Source organism: Myotis brandtii, unplaced genomic scaffold (assembly GCF_000412655.1).
Source record: "Myotis brandtii unplaced genomic scaffold, ASM41265v1 scaffold115, whole genome shotgun sequence".
Classification (NCBI taxonomy): domain Eukaryota; kingdom Metazoa; phylum Chordata; class Mammalia; order Chiroptera; family Vespertilionidae; genus Myotis; species Myotis brandtii.
Genome location: NW_005353967.1, coordinates 18,652,150 through 18,676,224, shown reverse-complemented (window position 1 = coordinate 18,676,224; position 24,075 = coordinate 18,652,150). Strand labels below are relative to the sequence as shown.

The window sequence follows — 24,075 nt, the reverse complement described above, 5'->3', positions numbered from 1 at the left end:
ACAGCTGTATAGGCTGCTTAATGAATGAATTGGAGCTGGTGTACAGGAAAGACTGAACTTTGTCCTCACATAGGTCAGACTCCCATTTTCATAAACTGTTTGATGATTCTTGCTCTGTGAGAATGGATAAAATAATAATGAGTAGAAGTTATTTTGGATAGCATTGTTTAAAGTTTATTTCAGTGACAACTTACTAAAGCTTTAAAAAAGTTTACAAGTATACATTTTGGCTTATCATGTGTTTGACCTAATTCTTTCTATTTGTGTCATCTTGTTTAATTTCTATAAGCTATTCTCAAGGGAAGTCCATAGGAGAGGAAATATGAATGGCTTACCTAATGAAATGTGCCAGCCACTGATTTTTTTTCACATGTATTCAAACCAGATAAAAATAATTTAGTGACAGCAATTAAATATCTAGGCATACTATGCTTAGCTGTGAAGTAAAGCCATGATTCTACATTTGAAATTTTTAACCTGTACCTTATTAGTAAAAGAATTACAAGTTCAGCAATAAATTTTCACCTGAAAAAATATGGACAGAACATCCGTGTATATTATAATACTGAATTTTTTTACAGTATGAGCTATGACAAAACTGTTGGGGAAAGGAAGGAAGGTACTGGGACTTACTAAAGTTTCTGTTAAATATAGTATGATTACCATTAAATTGTCTTTATTTTATATGAGCTAGGTAATAAAGCTTCTTAGTAAAAGTTCAGATTTTGTACCCATTTAACCAAAGTTATTTGATCAAACATGAGTTTTTGTCCTTTTTTGTTGTTATTATTAATTCTTATCCACAGATATTTTTCCATTGATTTTTAGAGAGAGTGGGAGGGAGGGAGGTGGAGAGAGAGAAACATTGATGTGAGAGAGAGACATCGATTGGTTGCCTCCCTCATGCTCCAACTGGGGCTTGGGATCAAACCTGCAATCCAGGTATATCTGCTTGACCAGAATAGAACCCATGACCCTTTGGTGTGCCAGCCAATGCTCTAACCACTGAGAAACACCAGCCAGGGCCAAACATGAATTTTTGGAAATAAATACTTAAAAGATCTGTGTCACTTTCTGAGAATAGTTTAAGGAACTATAGCTTCTTCCCCACCTTAGGTAAAAGACTTACTTGAGGTCCAACATCTGAAACTAACTTATTTACCCTCTTACTGATTGGGTTTCCCAGTCATTAATTTGATATTTTTTTATGATTTTATGTTACCGTCCAGATTTGAATGATTTGAAGTCCAGAAATATCTGCTGGGATAAATATTCCTGTGTTTAATTCTGTAGTGTCTGTCTTCAGGAGGAATAGGCAGAAGTTCAGATTCAGAGGGGTGCCAGGTTGGTAATTTGGCTCAAACTACATGGGGAGAATAATCTGTCTCCTAAAATGAAGCACAAGGATAAGTAATAACTTTTTATGCATGATAAGCATCAAAAATATGAACCTGCTGGTCTTTGCTTTTCATTTTTCTTTACCTCTGTCTTTCAGTGAGAACCTCCTGCAGTGTGCACACAATGTGATCAATAACTCAATAACTTTTTTCATGCAGTAATTATCTCCATGTGATATTATCTGAACACTGTTTTTCTTTATTACTCAAAAGATGCAGGAGATATTTATATAACCAGCTGATCCCATTTTGGATAAAGGTGCTTCATGACAGCAGGAGAAATAGTTTATTTTAAATAGCCTTTTAAAATAAATGCTCTATGGAAAGCTTTTCTAGTTAATTTTCACTTAGCACAAAAAGGTGATTACCAAATAGGTTTAGATCTATAACTTGTATTTTATATATTTTACAGCATGATAGTCATTCTAACTTCTAATAAACACAATTTAAATTAAAATATTGAACTGTTTTACATATCCATAATTTTTTTTCTGATTCCTCTAAATCACTTTAGACATTTACAGAGGTGTTAGCTAAACACATACGTTCTATTATTTCTGCATGTCTCACTCTTATTATAGGCAGAGATCCTGCAAGAGTCCCGGATGATGATCCCAGATTGTCAGCGCAGGTTGGAAGCTGCATATACTGATCTTCTGCAGATATTAGTAAGTAAAGACTTCTCTGTCTTTTGTTTAAAATTTTTTTCAATCTAATGTATAAAAGGCCAAAATTTTAAATATTTTTATGCTGAAAAATAGCTGGTGATATATTTTGTTCACTTACCCTGTGTACTAGTATATTTTAAAATAATTAATGGATTGTAAATTGTGTTGAAGTTATGCCTCCAGTAAAAGTACTCTGTCTAGTATGTTTATTCTGCTTATTTAAACTTAAATAAATATATTTGAGTTAACATGTTAGGTATTCATGGTACTAATAATGTACCCCAGCATCTTGAATTATTTGGTTTTGATACATGAAGATCTTTTTTTACACATTGTTCGAAATTTTAGAAGATCCAAATGTTTCAAATAAATTTGGGGCATAATAAAAAGGATCTGGAATTCTTTCAGATTGAAACCTTAATTAATTTAAGTGGAAAACAAACCCTATAATATAGACAGTCCTCTCATACTAACTTGGAGGTGGATAACACTATTAAACTTGCTTTATAAATGCCTTGTGATACAGTGGTAGAGTCATTTTATAAAGAATTCTAAGAATAATTAAAAGTTGTCTTATTCCCTTCCTAACACACATTAAAGTATAATACTACATACAAGCCAGTTGTTACTATTGTTTAATAATAATTTGATGAATTCTAACATTTACTAATCTTATTTTATATTTATATTTCTTGAGCTAATATTAATTACTAGCTACACAGCTGTCTCCTGACTCATAGTTGTTCTCTGTATAACAAAAATAATGTGAGGCTTTTTCAGGATGATCATATGTATTCTTTGAAAGAATGAGATTTGTTTTCCCACCAAAATAGTATTAGGACTGAATCTGTAGAGAGAGAGAGATATGTTCACATTTTACTTTAATTTTGACATAGAGCTCCATATTTACCTGTAGGAACCTTTTAAAGGCAGGATAACTTTCCTTAACAGCCAAAAATGAAGCTAAGATTTTGAAATAAAAGTAGATGAAAGCAGGAAATAATTACTCTATTAAAATACACCCAGAGACAGAAGCACCATCTGTATTTCCTAACAATTTAAATGACTTTTTTCTCTCATGAATCTAGTAGCTGAGAAAGTAATAGAAAGTGCTTGAAAAAAATAGTTTTGTCTTTGGATGATGTATTCGTGGATGTATTCAACAATATCTCTACCCTCAAAGAGCTTATATTTACTGAGAGAGAACAAAGACATGTTTAGATATAATAGAGGTTTAAGAAATACTTAGCTATACTAGTAGTCTGAATTAAGAAATTTTAACTCCTTTTGCTTTGTTTTATATTAAATAAACACACACTTTACTCCCTCTGCTCTGTAACTTATATAGCTCCATCTTTTATTGACCTGACATGAATTACTGACCATAGCTTTATTTATTTATTAAAAACCAAGCAAAATTTCCTATGCATAATAACTTATGTAATATTATTTCATTTATTTTTTACCAGTAAAAGTTTTCTGTATAAAGTATCAAGGAAAATTTCAGTCTTTATATATCAGAAAAGGAAAGATGTTAGTATTTTGTTTCCTTGTAGTAGGGTATATAATGCTCATTAATAAGCAGGCATTTCAGTTTTCTAATTCAAAGATTGTACTTAACTCTGGTGTGACACCAATAGTTTTCTTTGTCACTGTGAGTAGTTAGTTGAAGGGTTATTTTGTTTTAAATTTTATTGTATATGTAACACGTTAATAAATCATCATGTTTAACTTTTAGTCCATGACTAATAAAAAATCCCTTTTGTATTGTGATGTGTTGACAAGAATAAATTTTTAAAGTTTTTTTCTTAAATTTTTATTCACTTAATGTCAATAGCTTTACATGTTTTCACTTATGATGTGAGAATACACAGTGAAACCAAACCAAATCTATTTCCATTGTTACCTGTAAGAAGAGTTCGGGATCCTTTTTCTTTTAATTTTTGAGCTGTTTACATTGATGGTTTGTAATATTTGAGTAAAAATAAAGTACTAAAGTTTTACAAAGATAAACTTCCTTTCATTATATTTCATTTCAGGAGAATGAAAAAGAATTGGAAGAAGCTGAGGAATATAAAGAAGCACGTTTAGTACTGGATTCAGTGAAGTTAGAGGTCTGAAGCTTTTTTGTAGAGGGTGCTTTTTTGCAATTAATCCTGGGATTCATTCCACATTTTATTAGTTTTGACCACTGCTGTGTGTTCAAGTAGGATGAGAATGTGATTCTTTTTATGCAGTTGCATATATTTTTCTTTGCCTAATTTAATGTGTCCAATAAATGAATTCGTCTAATAAAATTGTTTATTTTATACTTTTTTACAAAATATTTTAATTAACCTTTCATTATTAAATCACAGACTTTTTTGACAAAATTAAAATCTGTTCGATTGCTTCATAAGCATGGCTTGAGTTAAAAACAGGTATCAATACCATTTTATTTTTTTAGAAAAAAATCCAAAAAAATTTTTTTGGAATTTGATTATTTTTATTCACTGTTGTATCTATAACAATGCCTGGCATCGGGAAAAGAAGTAGAAATAATACATATTTGAAAAGTAAATAATACATATTTGGTGAATAAATGCATGAACTAACATCAGTATTGAGTCCTGATTTTTTTCTACATAAAAATCTAAATTTTAACAGTTTATTCTGAATAGGGTATATCTCCCTAATAAGAAAAGAAGAACCTCTCTATGGATGAGGCCTCACATATTTATGCCTTCAAAGCCTAAAAGTTTCATTATTATAAACTAATGGGAAACATTTAAATTTTTTTCCAGAAAGACAGATTTACACAGAAAACACCAACCATTCAAATAAGATTCCTATGAACAATAAAGAATTGAATTGTATTTTAAAGGAATAATAATTATTGTCCATTGGTTTGCTGGGAAATGTTTAATGGCTCTTCGAGTTGGGAGAGGAACCTCTCGGTTGTAGCTTTTGCTGATTTTTGTAGTATAAATTCCACCACTGTGAGTGATTTTAAGCTATTAACATGACATCACTGAGCACAGAATTGGGAAGATAGGAGCCAGCTCCAGAATACACTCTGGCCATAGCTAAACCTGGATTTTTTTTGATTAATTGGAAAAGGGCATTGCTTTATCACAAGGTATTTTTTTTTTTCAGTACAATTATAAGCCCATTACCTAACCATTGGAGTTTATTTTCTAAAAATATATGACAACTCATTTAGTTTTCTTCTATTTTTAGAAAATGTGTATGAGCTTATATCACCAGCCTAACATGAGCAGTGATCTAATGAACCAAAATAGTAATAATAGCATTTAAACTTTAAAACTAATAATTGAAAAAATAATAAACTTGAATTTTTGCAGCTATAAAATACATAATTAGAGTATGGTTGGTCTGATTTTGGAAGTTGCAAATGATCACTAGAAATCAAAACATGTACTGGATATGTCAAAAAGATTAGAGAAGGGGAAAATAATACTGTTCTTTCCTAATGTTATTAATAAAGGCTACTCTTGTTTTAAAACACAGAATGTAACATTTATAAAATCTTTATATGTGCACAAAATTACTACATCAGAGAATAACATCATGAGAAGCATTTCTAAATTGATGTCATCATCTTAAAACATATTATATGCCATTTTAAAAGTACTTGAGTAGGGGATAAGAGTGAGGAAATAAAAACTATAATTACAATATAAAATTTTATACTAATGTTCAATATTAGAGATTTTAGTACCAGGAGACTTGAAAATATTTTGTAAATGGAATTATTAATCACCAGGACAGGTTGGCTTTTTTTTTTTTGTATACTTAGTTCTCCAAATAGGATATCGTTTAAAGAAAGCATTTGCATGTGTGTGTTTTTTAATGAAATGTAAAACATTTCATTTCAATCTTTTGCTAAATATATAAATATTGTATGTGTTCATAGCAAATGGTTAACTGACCAACCAATTAAAGCTTTAAGAGAACATATCATTGGATATAGATATAGATAGCCCTAAAAATAAGAGAAAAATAATATTGAAGGAAGTTTTATAGCCAGGGCCTGAATCTTGTTTAATGGGAAAAATTATTTTCTTGCCAAAAAGAAAGAAAGATTAAAAAAATATGTGTGTGTGTGTGTGTGTGTATCTTTAGACAATTCCTATCTCAACTATAGATTTTATACTGGATCTCTCTTCAGGTACTGATGAGAAGCAGCAAATGCTTACCATTCTGTGAAGGATTATTCCTGGGAATTTCTGACACATTCTGCTTACATTTTTATGGCCAAGAGGCACATTAAATTAAGAACAGTTGTAAGTAATTCAGCATTAACTTGTTTTTAAGCTTTTATTAAAATCCTAGACCTGAGTAACAATAGGTAGAAATTTCCAAAAGTAATGTTGCCTTTTCTCCCTGCTGCCAACACCTGACCCCCAACCAACATATAGGAGTTGCTAAATAAATATTTGTAGAATAAGTGAAAAGCAAGAACATCTCTAACTTCTGGAGTGAGAGAAAGAATGCTATGAAGGATTCCATCACATCCCAAACATAATACAGAGCTTTTCAAACTGTTTAGATCACAAACTTCACTAAGAAATATTTTCCACTGTGACCCAATACATACATGCGGGGTCTATATATACATAAAACTAGGAGTATCTTAATATGTACAATTTCTCAGATGTTTTTTATTCTGTTCCTTTTTTTAAATAGTCATCATGACCACCTGCTGTTGGGTTGTGAAAAACACTACCCTGATACAATAATATATAAAAAGATGATTTTTGTAAAAATTCCATCTATAAAACTTCTAAGGTGTCAGAGCAGTTGTGTAAGTGAATGTGCACAAAGTTATACACATTGTTGGTATAAAGTGTCATGGTAAAGTATAATCACTTACCATTTGTTAGGTGTCCTTAGTCCTTGCACAGATAATACAATGGCTTCCGTAGAATAGATAGGCAAAACAAAGACATACAAGTGATAGAACCAAGTAGTAAGCCCAACTTTTTTCTATAGTTTTCTGTACAGCAAAGGGCACATCATTTCTAAGAAAGTTTATAGATAAATAAATAGAAATATTACGTGTGGAATGTGTAAAGTCACCAAATCTAGACTAGTTTTAATGCTATTAAGTTCTAGAATTTCACTTGGACATTCCTGGCTAAAGGGGATTCAGTTCTAGTAAATCAAAGTACTTCCCCAAAGGCCTGGACAGCAGCTTTCCAGCTGGGCTTTTAGTACATTTGCATTCTGGAGAGGTATTAACATCCTAAGAACTAGGTTATTTATCCTTATTCCTATTTTGTTCCAGGTGGATAAGTATGTAAAAAGTTCCTTGGGAAGGAATGGGATGAGTAATGAAAGATGGTTAAAACATTATATCATAACTAGAGGCCCAGTGCGTGAAATTCGTGCACGAGTAGGGTCCCTAGCGGCTAGCGGCTGGGGCCTCCCTTCCCCAGCTGCCGGCCGAGGCCTTCCTTCGTTCCATGCCGCCCCCTGGTGGTCAGCGTATGTCATAGTGAGCACTCGAACTCCCAAGGAGACACTTTGCACATTAGACTTTTGTATATATATACTAGAGGCCCAGCACGCGAAATTGCGCAAGACCCAGACCCCTGTGCTGGCAGGACTGAGACTTGCCATGCCGCGAGACCCATCAATGCACCTCCTGGTGACCAGTCGTTTGGTCGTTACAGCGTTACGGCCACTGGCCTTTTATAATATAGACTAGAGGCCCAGTGCATGAAAATTCATGCACTCGGGGGTGGGGCGGTTCCTCAGCCGGGCCTGCGCCCTCTTGCAGTCTAGGAGCCCTCGGGGGATGTCCGGCTGATGGCTTAGGCCCGCTCCCCGCAGGGATCGAGCCTAAGCCATCAGTCGGACATCCTTAGCGCTGTCGCGGAGGCGGGAGAGGCTCCCGCCACTGCTGCTGCACTCACCAGCCATCAGCCCAGCTTCTAGCTGAGCAGTGCTCCCCCTGTGGCAGCTCACTGACCACCAGGGGCAGCTCCTGCATTGAGCGTCTGCCCCCTGTTGGTCAGTGCACGTCATAGCGACCTGTCGTTCCACTGTTTGGTCGATTTGCATATTACACTTATATAGGTGGTTCATTTAACGTTTCTCAACTTTCTGGTCAGGAACATTCAAAGCCTAATATTTAAAAATTGTCTCTATGCTTATACCTGTATATTGAATCACTTCCAAATTGAGCAGTCAAACCTGGTTAATCTAAATTACTTTGCAAACTTCATTATATTACTTGGCTTTTTAAAAATTCTATCAAATTTAATAAGGACATATTCTACAGCTGGTTATCTTAAATCTTATTATTTGGTCATTTAGATAAACCAAGGACAGATTAATCCTTTGATGGCAAGTCAAGGCTTTAAATGTCAGTATAAACTTGACATGCATGTGAGCAAGAGCTGTTAAGCATTTGGCATGAAAGGGTTAATCAGATAATTTAGTCCTTGATAATCTTTTGAGTGCTTTAGTTGGAAAGAAATTGAATGCTTTAGAAATGGTGCATTATGAAACAAGTTATAAGTATTAGTGTACTTGAAATTTTCAAGAGTGCTTTATATAAATCTACATTGCACTTCACTGTTAGTCTTAATGCTCTTATAGTATGAGAGGTATTTGTTCATGTATTGGACTGTTGCACAGAAAGGTAAAATTAATTTGTATTACAGTAGATCTGCACCTTTGTTTTGTGCTTTCTGTTGACTGCTGGATAGTTGACAAAGTACTATCATGTCACAAGAGGTTAATATTTTTAATGCACAAAGAGCCCTTTCAAATTAATCAGAAAAAAATTCCCACTATATAAAAAAATAGACAAAGCATAGAAATACACAATTCATAAATGAAGAAATGCAAATGGGTAGTTTTTTTTAATGTTTCACCTCAATAGTAATCAAATTCAAATTTCAAAAAACGCAAAATTTTTATTTTTTAATTTATTGATTTGAGAGAGCGAAACATCAATCTGTTCTACCCTGTTATGCATTCATTGGTTGATTCTTGCATGTGCCCTTAATGGGGAGTATACCCACAACCTTGGCATATCAGGATGATGCTCCAAGCAACTGAGCTATCTGACCAGGGCATGAAGCAAAACTTTTAAAGATGAGTACCTGTTGGCTATGTGATAAGGTACTGATCAATGAAATTAAAGGATAAAAATGAAAATATTGGAAAAGGTATTATTTTCATATGCAGTTGATAAGATATATATCAGGAAAACACGAGTCTGTCATCCTTACAATAATAGAAGCAATGAGGAAATTAAAGTGGGTACTTGCAAAATGAATATATAGAATTGTTATGGGTTGAATTATGTCCCCCCAAAAGATGTGTTGAAATCCCCACCCCCACTACCTCAGAATATGACCTTATTTGGAAATAGGGTCCTTGCAGGTATTGGTTAAGATGAGGTCTTGCTAGAGTAAGGTAGGCCCCTAATCTGATATGACTGATATCCTAATAAGACAGTGTGACGATAGGGAGTAGGCCATATGACAACAGGCAAGATTGGTATTATACAGCTGCAAGTCAAGGGACACCAAGGTGACACTAGGAGGAACAGATTCTCACTTAGATCTCTTGAGAAAGAGTATGGCTGTCAAAACCTAAATTTTGGACTTTCAGCCTCTAAGACTGTGAGACAATAAATTTCTGCTTTTTTAAACCACTTAGTTTGAGTTGAAGTGATAGAAATACATAGAATCCAAAAGCTTTTCTATATGCCAGCAATAACCAAATATAATGGGAAAATACAGACAGTCCTCGGGTTCCGTCAGACTCGACGAACATCGTTTCGTGGTTGCCTCGCCATCTCCCATTTATTTATATAAAAAAAAAAAAGTTCCGTCATTTCGACGTATGTACATATGTGCTTTATGTTTTTTATTATTTATTTACCACAAGTAAAGGTCAGGAATTATCTTTCTTTGTGCTTTATGTTTTTTATTATTTATTTACCACAAGTAAAGGTCAGGAATTGTTATCTTTCTTTTATATTTTCTTTACTGTTTCACTTCATTACTGCTGTGTATGTGCTCCATGTGAGTGATGTAGGTGCTTATGTAGGGGGGTTCTGACTTACGGCGAAAATCGTGTTACATCTCACTGTAGGAACAGATCTCCGATGTAACCCAAGGACCTGCTGTAAACCGCTACTGTGAGTCATAGAAGACATTTTAAAAAATGACTTGTACTATTTATGGAAAGTTAATATTATCAAAATGTGGTTTCTCTCTATGTCAATCTGTAAATTCAATAAAATAGAATACAAGGTTTGGAGAGAGGAGAAGGAATTTTAGAAAATTATTCTCAAATCCAATTAGAAAAATGTTTTTAAACAGGTAATAATGGCTGGAAAGGACATATGAAAAACTATAGTGATGAAGGGTAACTAGCTTTGCTCACTTAAAACTGTCAAGTTGCAATAATTAAACTATGGTAAAAGAATAGAAGATCAAAGAGAAGAGAGTCCAGAAAGCAAACACAAATATGTATCTGGAAATTTAGTATATGATAAGATTACTTCAGACCCCTGTAGATTAATAAATCACTTTGGGATAACTGGCTAACCATTTGGCGGGGGCGGGGGCGGGGGGAGAATAAAGCTGGATCTCTTTCACCTCTCACACCAAAATAAATTTCAGCCGAGTAAAAAAACTTCAATATAAAAAGAAAAAGCTAGAAGAAAAACATTGATGAAACTAATTAACAAAGAATTTTAAATTGATATTATGAAGTGAGAGTATAGGGAAATAGGAAATCTAAGACACAGTGAGAACATTTCAGAACTGGGAATTCTCCACAAATTAATATATAAGTGTAATGCCACAATTATCAAAATTATAGACATAGAGAAAAATAAATGATGAGACCATCCAAGAAAACTTGAAAATGGAGAATTAATAAGGAGAAGAGGGGATAAATGTGGGAGGTAAGACAGTTGGATATTGAAACTTAAAACTACTGAATTTAAACCAGCATAAGAGTAAACTATCAGTCAATATAATAGAAAACCCAAACCAGCCCAAAGTATTTATCAATTAAGTATCTGATAGAAGTGGCATTTCAAGTTAGTGGTAAAGAATGGATAATAAATAAATGGAATTAGGAAAGTCATTTACCTATTGAGAAAAAATAAAATAGAGTTCAGTTTCTCTAGAGAATAAACCTCTTTCTTGGCAAAGTAGAGGTAGTGAACCCACTGAGCGTTGGAATAGGAATAAGGATGTAATTCATCCAACCCTTAGATCCTACAACATGCTGTAGGGCAAAGGGCCTCACTTCTCCTCTTAGATGCCTCTATAAATACTTAGATTATATTATCCTTTGTTCTGCTAAGTCAGTTACTACTATTCTTTCTACTTTTCATTTTTAGAAATTGTTTTTACATCTTTCATCTACTGTTATCTCCTATCCTGTTCTTGTCCTTGTGGGTTGATTCCTTTTTTATTATGTAGCATTTTCTTAGTGGGATTTTAGTAAAAAGAGAAGATTAACACATGTAGTCAATTTCTGCATCTCTACCTGGAAGCCCTATTTGTACCTGAGCTCTAGTCATTTACTGCTTTTTATTTTCTCCTCCTAGAGAGAGCAGGACCAAGGTCAGCTTTGTGACTTTGTACTAAGTACTCAACAGAGAAGGAAGTCACTCATTTAAATTATCTATGTTTTTTAATCTTATTGGCTCCCTGTGTGCCTAGGGAAAAGGCACTTTACCTCTCTAGACCACAGGAGATCTTAGACTAGAATAGAGTCTGGTCTCTAGATGATTCCTAAAGCCCCCCTTCAGCTTTAACAGTCTAAGAATCCACGTGCCCAATTTACTAATTTTCCAGTGTATATTATATCATCACTATGAAACCAAAAATGTAGGATGTTGAGTCCGAGTTCTTGTCTCAAGAAAACAAAGAATGAAGTCAGGGACAAAAACAGTGGGAGCAAAGTTTATTGAGAACATCCATATGAATTAAAGTTTATTAGTCCAAAAAGAAAAAGAAAAGTCCATTAGTCCATGTGTAGAGTCCCACATGGCCATAAGCCATATGGGCACAGGGGATGTGCTCCCTTGCAACAAGAACATCAGGTATCCGTTGTGCCCTGCACCAAGGGGAAGAAGGGGAGAAAAGGTGCATATTTTTTTATATATGCTGGCCTCACTGCCTTGTGATTAGTTATCTGTATGCTGTCTGTCTTAGCAATATCCATACATTTTAAAGTTCATGTCTCCCACATATGCCCTTTCTTCCCTGCCCAGTTGGAGCATTTTAGTAACTCCACCTAATTGGGTTCCCAGGTTAATTCCTTTCCCCCTCCCCACCCTCCCCCTATGGTCCCCATCCCTGTCTACCTAGCTTTTCCTGTCTCCTCAACTAAGCATCTAACATTGTAGACTTTTGCAAAGGAAAAACTAAGTCTGTCAAAAGAGGCCATAATTACTCCTAATTAAAGGGTTTATAATCCATGGTCGACAATGGTGACCAAGTGCAGTATTGAAGATAGAATAAGAATAGCAAGTGCAATAAAAACAGTACCTTCTTCCTGTTTTAGCTGTGTATATCTTGGCCTATGGCATGAGAAGATGGACAAAGAAGGTAGGGTAATGTTCCTGGAAGTTGTTTAAAATGTACCTGGGATTTTCATTTATTTGGGTATGGTGAGGCCAATAGATCAGAAGGCAGTTGCCATTGATAAGATAGTGTGTTGCTTACAGTTCCCAAGAGAGGACATGTCACACCATGTAGGACCACATAGGGAAGGCCCAGGGCAGAAGGAATGAGGAGAAAGCATGGGCACCAGATTTTATTGTGTTTTTTGTGGGAAGGAATGGGTGAGGGGTAAGCAGCTGAGTAGGCTTAGGATTAACTAACATAAATAATTTCTGGAGGTTCTGGGCTGTAGGGGTGATCCATAGTTGTCCAGTCTGGAACTGGGGTGATTAAAGTAGATGAATGTTGCTTCCTATGGTGTAAAAGCTACATAACGGAGGTGGTTCAGAGGAAGGGCTTGTGTAAGTATGGATTGGTTAGTTTGCATTTGAAAGTCACACCTCTTGGTGAGTTGTTTGCTGTTTTTAAAAATTGGGGCAGTCTCTCCCTAGTCAGCTAGACCCCAGATGCCAGAGCATCAAAAGTATAGAAAATGAGAAATAGAGTTAATAAAGAAGTGGTCAAACAAAAGTTGAGGTAGAGAGTCATAAAGAAGCCTGTGATGAGGCATGAGTGATATGGCTCTTGGTGGGAGGAGGGTGAGTAGGCTAGAACTTATAAAAACAAAGGTCAGGAGTACTCCATGTGGGGAAAACACCCATTATAATGTTGTTAAGGATGGAATGTAGGCAAGGTATATATTAGGAGATTTAGCTTTTTCATATAACCAGAAGTCTGGAGGCACAGCATAGGGCTGATGTAGCCACTGAAGAAAGCCACCAAGAGTCCAGGCTCCATATCACTGTCTGTTCTTCCAGCCTTTACCCGTGGCTTTGTCCACAGGTAACAAGACAACTGATGCACCTGCCTGCACCCATTGAGTCCAAGTGCCAGGCAGGAAGCAAGAGAAGGTGAAATGACAACAAATTTTAACAGACATTTCCACTTTTTATCTGGGAGATGAAAGCTTTCCTGGAAGTTCTACCCAATAGATTTCTGCTTACATCCCATTGGCCAGAACTGGGCCATATGGTTTACTCCAAAAAGCAAGGGTATATACAGGAGGTCATTTTTTCTAACATTTATGTTGCTGCCCCAAGCAAAATTGAGGTTCTACTGGTAGGGACAAATCCATATGTGAATGGATTATAGTTAGCAGTGGCTACCGCAGTGGGGAAAAGGAAATATGAGCTCATCTCCTTCAATTAAATGAGACAAACCATATGAAGTATTTAGCACAATGCCTAGCATATAGTATGTGCTTAAAAGAAAAAGTTTGCTGCTGCTACTACTATTATTGTCAATGAAATGTAGTACTTCACGGTCTTGATTTTTACTGTCGCATTAATTCAATAAATATTTGTTACACTTTTACAATGTTCAGTCTTTAGGTGCTGGGGGTCAAGAAAGGGAATAAAATCTGATTCCTGCCTTTTAAGAGCTTTCTATATTTGTGTAGATAAATACCCAATGCATTAAATGTGATGAAAGCTTCAGCAGTGGCAGTCTTGGAAGCTATTGGAAGTGGAAGGAACTTGAGAACATGGATACAAATGGTTTCTTATTTCACAGATAAGGGAAGTGGGAGCCACCAGGGAAGTGAAAGGGCTGACCACAGTCAACTAGTTCTCTGTGCAGAGAACCAGGTGCAGCACAAGCCTCCTGATGTCCACGCTGGTGACCTTCTGATTACACTGCCCTGTCTGAAGTGATTTGAAAATGCAAAGCTGGATGGAGAGACCAGAATAATAAGCCCATGTCTTTTGGGGAGGTGGGCAGGCCATCTCACAGAAGCATAGCCCTTGGCCCAGGAGGAAACGCGACCAGCAGTAGATTAACTGAACTCCCAGGACTGTGATGATGTGTGTGTGCCAGCATGAAAATGAGAGCCCTTCTGAGTGGCAGATAGGAGAATTCCTCTGGGTCAAGACTTTTATTCACTCTGTGGTTTTTAATTAGCAATCCTGATTTTTCTAAGGATTGCATTAAATCAGCAAATGCTTCTTGCATAACTCCCCACCCACTGATCCACTGTTGGATAGCATGGGTCACTAAAATGCGGGAAAGGAATGGAAATTTGGGATCCTGGTGCATGGCACAAGATTAGATGAGGCAAAGAGCCATAAAATGTCATTCAGAAATATTTTAAAGATATTAAATGTAGTCTGTTCACTACAATGACTATTATATATTTTTTATTAAAGATTACTTTGTTCTGCTTAGCATAAAGTAGAGCTTTAGCTTTTGTAGGATTTATTGTTCTTATTACTGTGTTTTTTAAGATGATGAAGTTAATGAAAATCACAGACTGTCTGGCTGGCAGAAACAAAATAAAGTCACATCTGGAAACAGCTGCACTGGCAATTAAACAGCATTTAATGTAACTAATATCAAAAGAGTGGGTTTTTCTCCCCCTAGCATTAGGGATGCAAAATGTAGGCTTCTGGGCTGCTGTATTATAATAGTTTTGAGTCAGTGGGTGTTTAGAAGTCATTCTGATATTTATAAAGAAAAACCCCCAGTGAACCATAGAAGGGGATTTGAGTCAGGAAAAAAAAAAATGAACAAGAGCTGCACAGTGTGAATTTTAAGAACTGGCATAAATTTTACAGTTCTCCCCCCTAAGTATTAACTGTTCTGTGTTTCAGTTCAATGAAATAAAGCCCTCTTGTTTCCCATACCAATCAAGTGACCTCCTGCCTCGCAATAATTAGTGGTAAACTTCAATATGCAAGCTAAAAGACCACCTAATTAAAAAGTGTAATTAATTTACATAGATCATTCAAAATGGCTAGATTAGATAGCTTATGGAGATAATGTAAAACTCTTTGAGCTGCTTTTATTGGCTTCTTTCCCTGCTGTTCCTCAGGTTCTGAGTATTTTCATGGGAATGAGTTTATCAAAGTGGGAAGGGCTTTGAGGTGATGGTTTTAACTAATCACTGCTAAACATTTAAAGCTTTGCAATTATTTTTATCAATTACCCAAGTATAAAACAAGACAAAAAATAGCCTTCTCTTCCTGCTTGGTGCTGAGTGGCCTAATGTTATTAGTGAATATTTATTAAGTGCCTGTTGAGTACTAGATGCCACTCAAAACACACAGTTATTTTAGGACTTGCCGTGATTAGCAATGACTCCTCTGGCTAGACAGCACTTTGATTCTTCTGATCACAATGAGATGGTCCTAGGACCCAAAGGAAAGATAGTAGCCTCAGGGTTTCTCCCCCTTTATTCATAATTCACAATATTAAGTAATAGTCTATATTACCTACTCTTCAACATAAACAGTATTGGACTCCAGAGATTGGCCAAGCCCCTGCATGACAACCAAAGGGCTGTTCCAGTGGTAAGGGAGGAGAATTCTGATTTCTTACTTTCCCTGGTATTGTGGCCCTATGGTGACATCCATTCATAAATTTCTTTCTCTTTACATAAATTACAAAGAGAGAAGTTTCTCCCCAATTTATCTATGGAGGCAATATGTCAGAAGATCAATCAAGTCGAGCTTCTAAACAGAGAAGCTTGAGGCAAGGGATTTGTTAATATAGCCTGTCTTTGACGGAGAAGTCCAGGGATCTTGGCAACACCTTGCCAAAGAACAATATATAGTCATCACCCTCTTTTCATTTCTTTTTTAAAAATATCTTTTTATTGATTTCAGAGAGTAAGGGAGAGGGAGAGAGAGATAGAAACATGATGGGAGAGAATCATTGATCACTTCTGGGCTGCTGTATTATAATAGTTTTGAGTCAGTGGGTGTTTAGAAGTCATTCTGATATTTATAAAGAAAAACCCCCAGTGAACCATAGAAGGGGATTTGAGTCAGAAAAAAAAAAATGAACAAGAGCTGCACAGTGTGAATTTTAAGAACTGGCATAAATTTTACAGTTCTCCCCCCTAAGTATTAACTGTTCTGTGTTTCAGTTCAATGAAATAAAGCCCTCTTGTTTTCCATACCAATCAAGTGACCTCCTGCCTCACAATAATTAGTGGTAAATTAGCTGCCTCCTGCATGTCCCCTACTGGGGATCGAGCCCACAACTTGGGCAAGTTCCCTGACAGGGAATCAAACCGTGACCTCCTGGTTCATAGGTTGATGCTCAACCATTGAGCAACACTGGCCAGGTACCCTCTTTCAATTTCATCTGCCACTCCGAAGAAGGAATATGATGATACCCCAGATATTGTTGGGCTAACACTACAGGGTTGTCCTGCGAATATCTCATAATAAGAGAAAATGCCAATTTCCTCCTCAATATATTTGATAATATATATCACTGTGACATGAACTTTCTATAAATCCTTAATATTTTGGAGCTCTGAATCATTTAACAAGGAGTCCTCCCCTCTCCATGAGATAAATGTAGTATTATTCTTCACATTGGAACCTGAATTCTATAGCTTGACTGCTTATGTTGATTAAATCCCTGTGTGGTTATAAAATTTTCACTTTTTTGTTCTTTGTAAATATAATCCAAGTTCTACTTTACTTTCCAATCTCTCAGTTCCCTCATTTCTATGGTTCAGATAATCCTATATAATAAAGAGGTAATATGCAAATTGACCCTCATACCCTCATGTCATTACAAGATGGCCGCCTCCATGTTGTCACAAGATGGCTGCCCCCACATCATCACAAGAGGCCACCCCCATGTCACAAGATGGCCACCCCCAAGTCATCACAAGATGGCCGGCAGGAAAGGGCAGTTGGGGGGGACCAGGCCTGCAGGGGAGGGCAGTTGGGGGCAATCGGGCCGGCAGGGGAGCAGTTAGGTGTCAATCAGGCGGCAAGGGAGCGGTTAGGAGGTGATCAGGCTGGCAGGCAGAAGCGGTTAGGGGCAATCAGGCAGGCAGGCAGGTGAGTGGTTAGGAGCCAGCAGTCCTGGATTGTGAGAGGGATCGGGCCTAAACCGGCAGTCGGACATCCCCTGAGGGGTCCCAGATTGGAGAGGGTGCAGGCCGGGCTGAGGGACACCCCCCCTCCAGTGCACGAATTTCGTGCACTGGGCCTCTAGTAGCATCATAACCGCCCAACTCAAAACTTTGATATAATCTGTTAGAATATTATCTAAAATAAAGGTTTTTCAAACATTGCTGCACATAAAAGTCCCCTAGGGAGTACACACACACACACACACACACACACACACACACACTCACGCATGCGCAAAACATCCAAGATGTTCAGTTTGCATCCCAGACTAATTAAATCAGAATCTCTGGGAAGAAGAATTCTTGTTATATGCCTCTGAGTTTTGAGGTGGTTTCTCATGGTGCATTATTGTGATTGTAGCTCTCTGACACACCCACTTTATTCTCTGAATACTCATCAAGCATCTACTATGTCCCAAAGACTTGTTAGAGATACAGTGAAAACAAAAATGGCCAAGGTCCTTGCCCTAGTGTGATCTTGTGATAAACAACAAACACATAGCTATGTAATATCATTTTAGGTATCACTTAGAGCTGTGGAGACAAATAATTTATAGCAATGTGAGATAAAGAGACCAAAGTTGTGTTCATACCTATATCTTACTAAGGATAAATTCAAATAGATTCAAGACTTCAATTTTTAAAATGAAGAAACCATATGAGGCCCAGAAGCCACATGAAAAAAGATTGATAAATCAGATTACATAATACCACAATCAAAGTCAAAAGACAAAGATCAAACTGAGAAAACAATATTTGTGACTCATATATACAAATCATTATTTTCCTACTGTATATAGATTTCAGAAAATCAATAAGAATAAGATCCATATCCAAATAGAAAAAAGAACAGAAAAAGGAAATAGTGGTTTTTAAACATAAGAAAAAATACTCAACCCTATAGTAATAGAAATGCATACTAACTGAGATCCATGAGTTTTAGAACACACAAGGTGTGAAAAAATAGGCTTTTTAAAAAATCCTCACCTGAAGATATGCTTTGTTTTATTTTTTCTCTTTTACTTTATTTTCCATTACCATTTATCTCCACTATACCCTCTGCCACCTCCCCATGCCCCTGCAATCACCACACTGTTGTCTTCATCCATGAGTTCTTTTCTCCTTTTTTCTTTCTTGCTCAATCCCTCCACCACCATCCCCAAACACAACCCCACACACAAACACAACCAGAGCTGTCTGCCTGCTCTCTATGAGTCTGTCTCTATTTTGCTTGTTAGTTCAGTTTGTCAATTAAATTCCACATGTGAGTGAAATCATGTTACTTTGTCCTTCTCTGACTGGCTTATTTCACTTAGAAAAATGATCTCCAGGTCCATTCATGCTGTCACAAAGGGTAAGATGTTCTTCCTTTTTATGGCCAAATAGTGTTCCATTGTCACATAGCTTTTTTTATCCACTCAGCTACTGAAGGACACTTCAAATCTTGGCTATTTTAAATAACACTGCAATGAACATAGGGGTGCATATATTCTCTTCAATTAGTGTTTCAGGTTTCTTTGGATATATTTCCAAAAGTGGAATGGCTGGGTCATAAGGCAGTTCCATGTTTAATTTTTTGAGATAACTTCATACTGTTTTCAACAATGGCTACACCAATCTGCATTCCCACCAACTGCACAAGGGTTCCCTTTTCTCCATACCCTCACCAACACTTGTTTGTTGATTTATTAATGTTAGCCATCCTGACAGGTGTGAGGTGATATCTCATTGTGGTTTAATTTGCATTTCTCTGATGATTAGTGACATTGAGCATCTTTTCATATGTCTATTGGCCATCGGTATGTCCTCTTTGGAGAAGTGTCTATTCAGATCCTTGCCCATTTTTTTATTGGATTTTTTTTTTTTAGTGTTGAGTTTTATAAGTTCTTTATAAATTTTGGATATTAAATTCTTATCAGATATATTGGCCAATTGGTTCTCCCATTCAGTAGGTTGTCTTTTCATTTTGTTGGTGATTTCCTTTGCTGTGCAAAAACTTTTTAGTTTGATGTAGTCCCATTTGTTTATTCTTTCTTTTGTTTCCCTTGCCCAAGGAGATTTTTCAGAAAAAAATATTGCTACAAGAAATGTCCAAGATTTTATTGCCTCTTTTCTTCGAGGATTCTTATGGTTTTGAGTCTAACATTTAAGCCTTTAATCCATTTTGAGTTTATTCTTGTATTCAGTGTAAGAAGGTTGTCTAGTTTCATTTTTTTTTGCATGTATCTGTCCAATTTCCCAACATTTATTAAATAGACTATCTTTACCCTATTATATGTTTTTGCCTCCTTTGTCAAATATTAATTGACTATAAAAGTGTGGGTTTATTTCTGGGCTATTCTGTTTCATTGATCTATATGTTTTTATGCCAGTAGTACCATGCTGTTTTAATTACTATGGCCTTGGTATAGTTTGGTATCAAGTAGGGTGATTCCTCCAACTTCATTTTCTCAAGATAGCAGTTGCTATTCAGGGTCTTTTGTGGTTCCATATAAATTTTTGTAATATTTGTTCTAGTTTTGTGAAATATGCCATTGGTGTCTTGATGGGAATTGCTTTGAATCTGTAGATTGCTTCGGGTAGTGTGGACATTTTAATGATGTTAATTCTTCCTATCTATGAACATGGTATATGCTTCCACTTATTTGTATCTTCTTCAGTTTCTTTCTTTAGTATCTTATAATTTTCTAAGTGCAGGTCTTTTACATTCTTGGTTAAATTTATTCCCAGGCATTTTATTCTTTTTGAAACAATTGTAAATGGGATTTTTTTTTTTTAGTTTCCCTTTCTAATGGTTCATTATTGGTGTATAAAAATGCAACTGACTTCTGGATATTTATTTGGTATCCTGCTACTTTACCAAGGATATTTTTTTAATTGATTTTTAGAAAAAGAAAAAGGAAGAGAGGGAGAGAGAAACATCAATGTGAGAGAGAAATGTTAATCAGTTGCCTCCCAGCCATACCCAGGCTGAGGATCAAACCCAAAACCTAGGTATATGCCCTGACTGGGAATTGAACCTGCAACTTTTTGCTGTACGGGCTGATGCTCCAACCAACCGAGCCATCTAGCCAGGGCAGGCATTCTTATACAGTTATGTAAATTGGCACAACTTCTGTGGATAACAATTTGCCACAAACACTTTGTCCCAGTGCTGCCTCCCAACTCTAGGAATTTGGTCTATGGATATATTTGCATGTGTGAAAAATGATGCAGAATCATTTCTAATGGCAAAAGATTGGAAATAACCTAAATGTTCATCAATAGGGGATGAGTTAAATAAATTATGAGACATCCATGCAAAGGAATAATATGCAGCTGCAGAAAAGAATAAGAAAACTCTTTACATACTGATATGAAAAGTTATATAAATTAAGCTGTTAAGTTCAAAAGAAGAAAACAGAAACAAAGTATGAGATAGTATATGTAAGTATGATAGAGGGAAGGGCATGCAACAAGAATAGCACCACAATTTTTTAATGATTATTCACCTTACTAATTATAGATAAGAGGTTTTCTTACAGGCCCTGGGAAACTGGAGGCTGTGTTGCAAGGAGAAAAACAGAGCTATAAAAAGATAAAAGATGCCTCAGAGCCCAGATGGATACATTACTCAGAAAAGAAAATACATTTTGAGAACAGACAAAGGACAGGAGATGCTTTGATTTGGTTCCCTATACCTGGACCCTGACCCCCTCTAGGAGTTTCCTTCAGGAATGCTGACCATTCTCCAGTCACAGGAATGGCAGAGCTGTTTTTAACATCATAGAAAATTGCTCTGCTGGCCACTGTGGCTTGATGGTTGAGCATCGACCTGTGAACCAGGAGGTCATGGTTCGATTCCTGGTCAGGGCACATGCCCAGATTGTGGCTTAATCCCCAGTTAGGGGCATATAGGAGGCAGCTGAACGATGATTCTCTCTCCTCATTGATGTTTCTATCTCACTCTCCCTCTCCCTTACTCTCTGAAATCAATGACAAAAATTTTTTAAAAAAAGAAAATTACCTTGTTATCAGTCTTCAAGTTCATGGAAGGAGACACACAGACCATGGACCCTGCAGCCCTTATCCTGCCCCACTCTCCCTTGGCATATAGCCTTTCTTCCTTATCCATATACTAGAGGCCCAGTGCATGAACTTTGTGCACAGGTAGGGTCCCTAGGCCTGGCCACCAATCAGGGCTGATCAGGGGCTTCCAGCTGCTGGCCAGGGCCTTCCTTCATTCCGCACTTCCCCCTGGTGGTTAGCGCACGTCATAGCAAGCAATCGAACTCCAGGTCGGTCAAACTCCTGAGAGGACACTTTGCATATTAGCCTTTTATATACACTGAGTGGCCAGATTATTATGACTGGCCAGATTATTATAACCACCCCATCAGTACAATGAAGTGAATTAGTTATGCAAATAATAATAATAATAAGACCTTGAGAGTATTTGCTTAGGAAGTTTTCAATATTCAGTATTTTTGGAAGTGTCAATGAAGTACTGATGGGGTGGTCATAATAATCTGGCCGGTCATAATAATCTGGCCACTCAGTGAATATAGATAATCAGGCAGCTAGTAGGGGAGGTTAGAGCAGAATTTACAGGATGACCTGCTGCTCTCTCCATACTGCCGGCATTATTGGAATAAACACTTATATATGATTCAACCTTATCTCTGCTTAATTTGGCTCAAGTTTTGTGTCTGTTTTCAAGTATGCTACCATTTGATAAAAAAGCACATAAAAAGATAGATTGGATAGGTGACACATACATACATAGTGTATGCTTATAAAAAGGTTTAAAAAGGATAAACTTATAGATACACATACATGTAAATTTTTGTTTGCATGCTTACACTTTATCAGGGAGCATACACACAAAACAGCAATTTTTGTCATCTGTGTGGAGAGGAGCTGGGTGGCTTTGGGACAGGAGTAAGAGACTTTTCTCCCTTTCTGTCTAATTTTAGAATTCTGAACCACATCATTATTTATTCACAAAATAAAAATTTTTTAAAATACAGTATAAAATGTGTTTATAATTAAACACATTTATAGTTAAAAAGATAGTTTGTAGGAGTAGTCTGTGGCAGCGCAGGCAGGATTCCATATGTAATAGGCTTTTTAGGGGAGGGCTTTCACAGGGGTAGCTAGAAAGCATTTCAGACACAAAGAAAAGCCAATAGGAAGGCCCTGGGGGTGCCTGGGATTTGGAGCAGTAGGAAAGAGGTCTGGAAAAAAGTGGGAGAGGGAAGAGCGTTTGGAGATGTGGTCCAAAAGGGAACAGATGCCTGGTCACATGCGTCTTATAAGTCATGACAAGGGCTTTAGAGTTGATTATGTGTCATAAGAAGTTTACAGCAAAATTGTGACATAACCAGCCTGCTATGGGGAGAGTAGCTTGAAGGCAGCAAGAGCAGAAGTAAAGGAGGAGGAGGATGTTATTCAAGGTGCCAGCCAGTGGTAGATGGGTCTGTGGCAGTAAGGGTGGCAAGAAATGGGGGCAGATTTGGGGATACACTTGAAAGTAGAGCCAAGAAGGCCTACTGCATTGGATGTGGGGGTAATATAAAGGGATGATTTGGCTTGAGCAACTAGTCAATACATATTAAGCACCTATTGTATTCTGGGCACAAAACAGACATTTCCCTGCCCTTAGGGAGCTTACCTTATAATGGGAGAGACAAACAACAAACAAGCACTTGCTTAATTAACTCAGTTATTAACACTGTGGGGCAGTAACAAGGTGCTGGGATGGAAGGTAACCACTGGGCCTATTTAGAGGGGTAAGGACAACCTTGGGGGCAGGGGGATTTAAACTGAGATCTGGAAAACTGAAAAGAAGCCAGCCATGGGAAGAATGAAGAGCATTCAGGGGAAAGAAAACAGCATGTGTAAAGGCCTTGAATTAGGGTGGGTATTTCTTTTATGAATTTTCATGAGGCAAAGGTGACTGGTGTGTAGTACACCAAAGGGGGTTAGGGAGATAGGGAATGGTGCTTATAGGTAGGGCGAGGTGGAGGGGTGTGTGTGTGTGTGTGTGTGTGTGTGTGGTCAGAATTCTGGAAACAAAGAGGCAGACATGGTACTCTGCCAAGACATGGCCTACCAGGCTTGGTGCTGGTTACTCCATTATTCCACCACCACCCTCCTTTCTCTTCTAAAATTGGGTCTCCAGTCTTTTCTTTCTTTCTTTCTTTCTTCCTTTCTTTTTTAAATTAAATCTTTATTGATTAGATTATTTCATTTGTTCCTCTTTTTTCCCCCCCATAGCTCTCCTCCACCCAGTTCCCACCCCACCCTCTGCCCTTATCCCTCCCACTGTCCTCATCCATAGGTGTATGATTTTTGTCCAGTCTCTTCCTGCACCCCCACACCCCTTTCCCCCCAAGAATTGTCAGTCCACTCCCTTTCCATGCCCCTGGTTCTATTATATTCAC

The 24,075-nt window shown here is 36.8% G+C and overlaps 1 protein-coding gene across 2 annotated transcripts in view; it reads left to right on the top strand.

The window, feature by feature from the left end:
• The window catches only part of TBCA (tubulin folding cofactor A), a 182,078-nt gene extending 175,730 nt beyond the window's left edge, over window positions 1-6,348 (top strand). For both annotated transcript variants that reach the window (XM_014549992.1, XM_014549999.1), the window contains exons 3-5: window positions 1,979-2,065; window positions 4,105-4,179; window positions 6,237-6,348. In XM_014549992.1, coding sequence (XP_014405478.1) covers window positions 1,979-2,065; window positions 4,105-4,179; window positions 6,237-6,338 — 264 coding nt within the window. In that variant the 3' untranslated portion in view covers window positions 6,339-6,348. The remainder of the gene's footprint in view (window positions 1-1,978; window positions 2,066-4,104; window positions 4,180-6,236) is intronic.
• The last annotated feature ends 17,727 nt before the right edge of the window (window positions 6,349-24,075 follow it).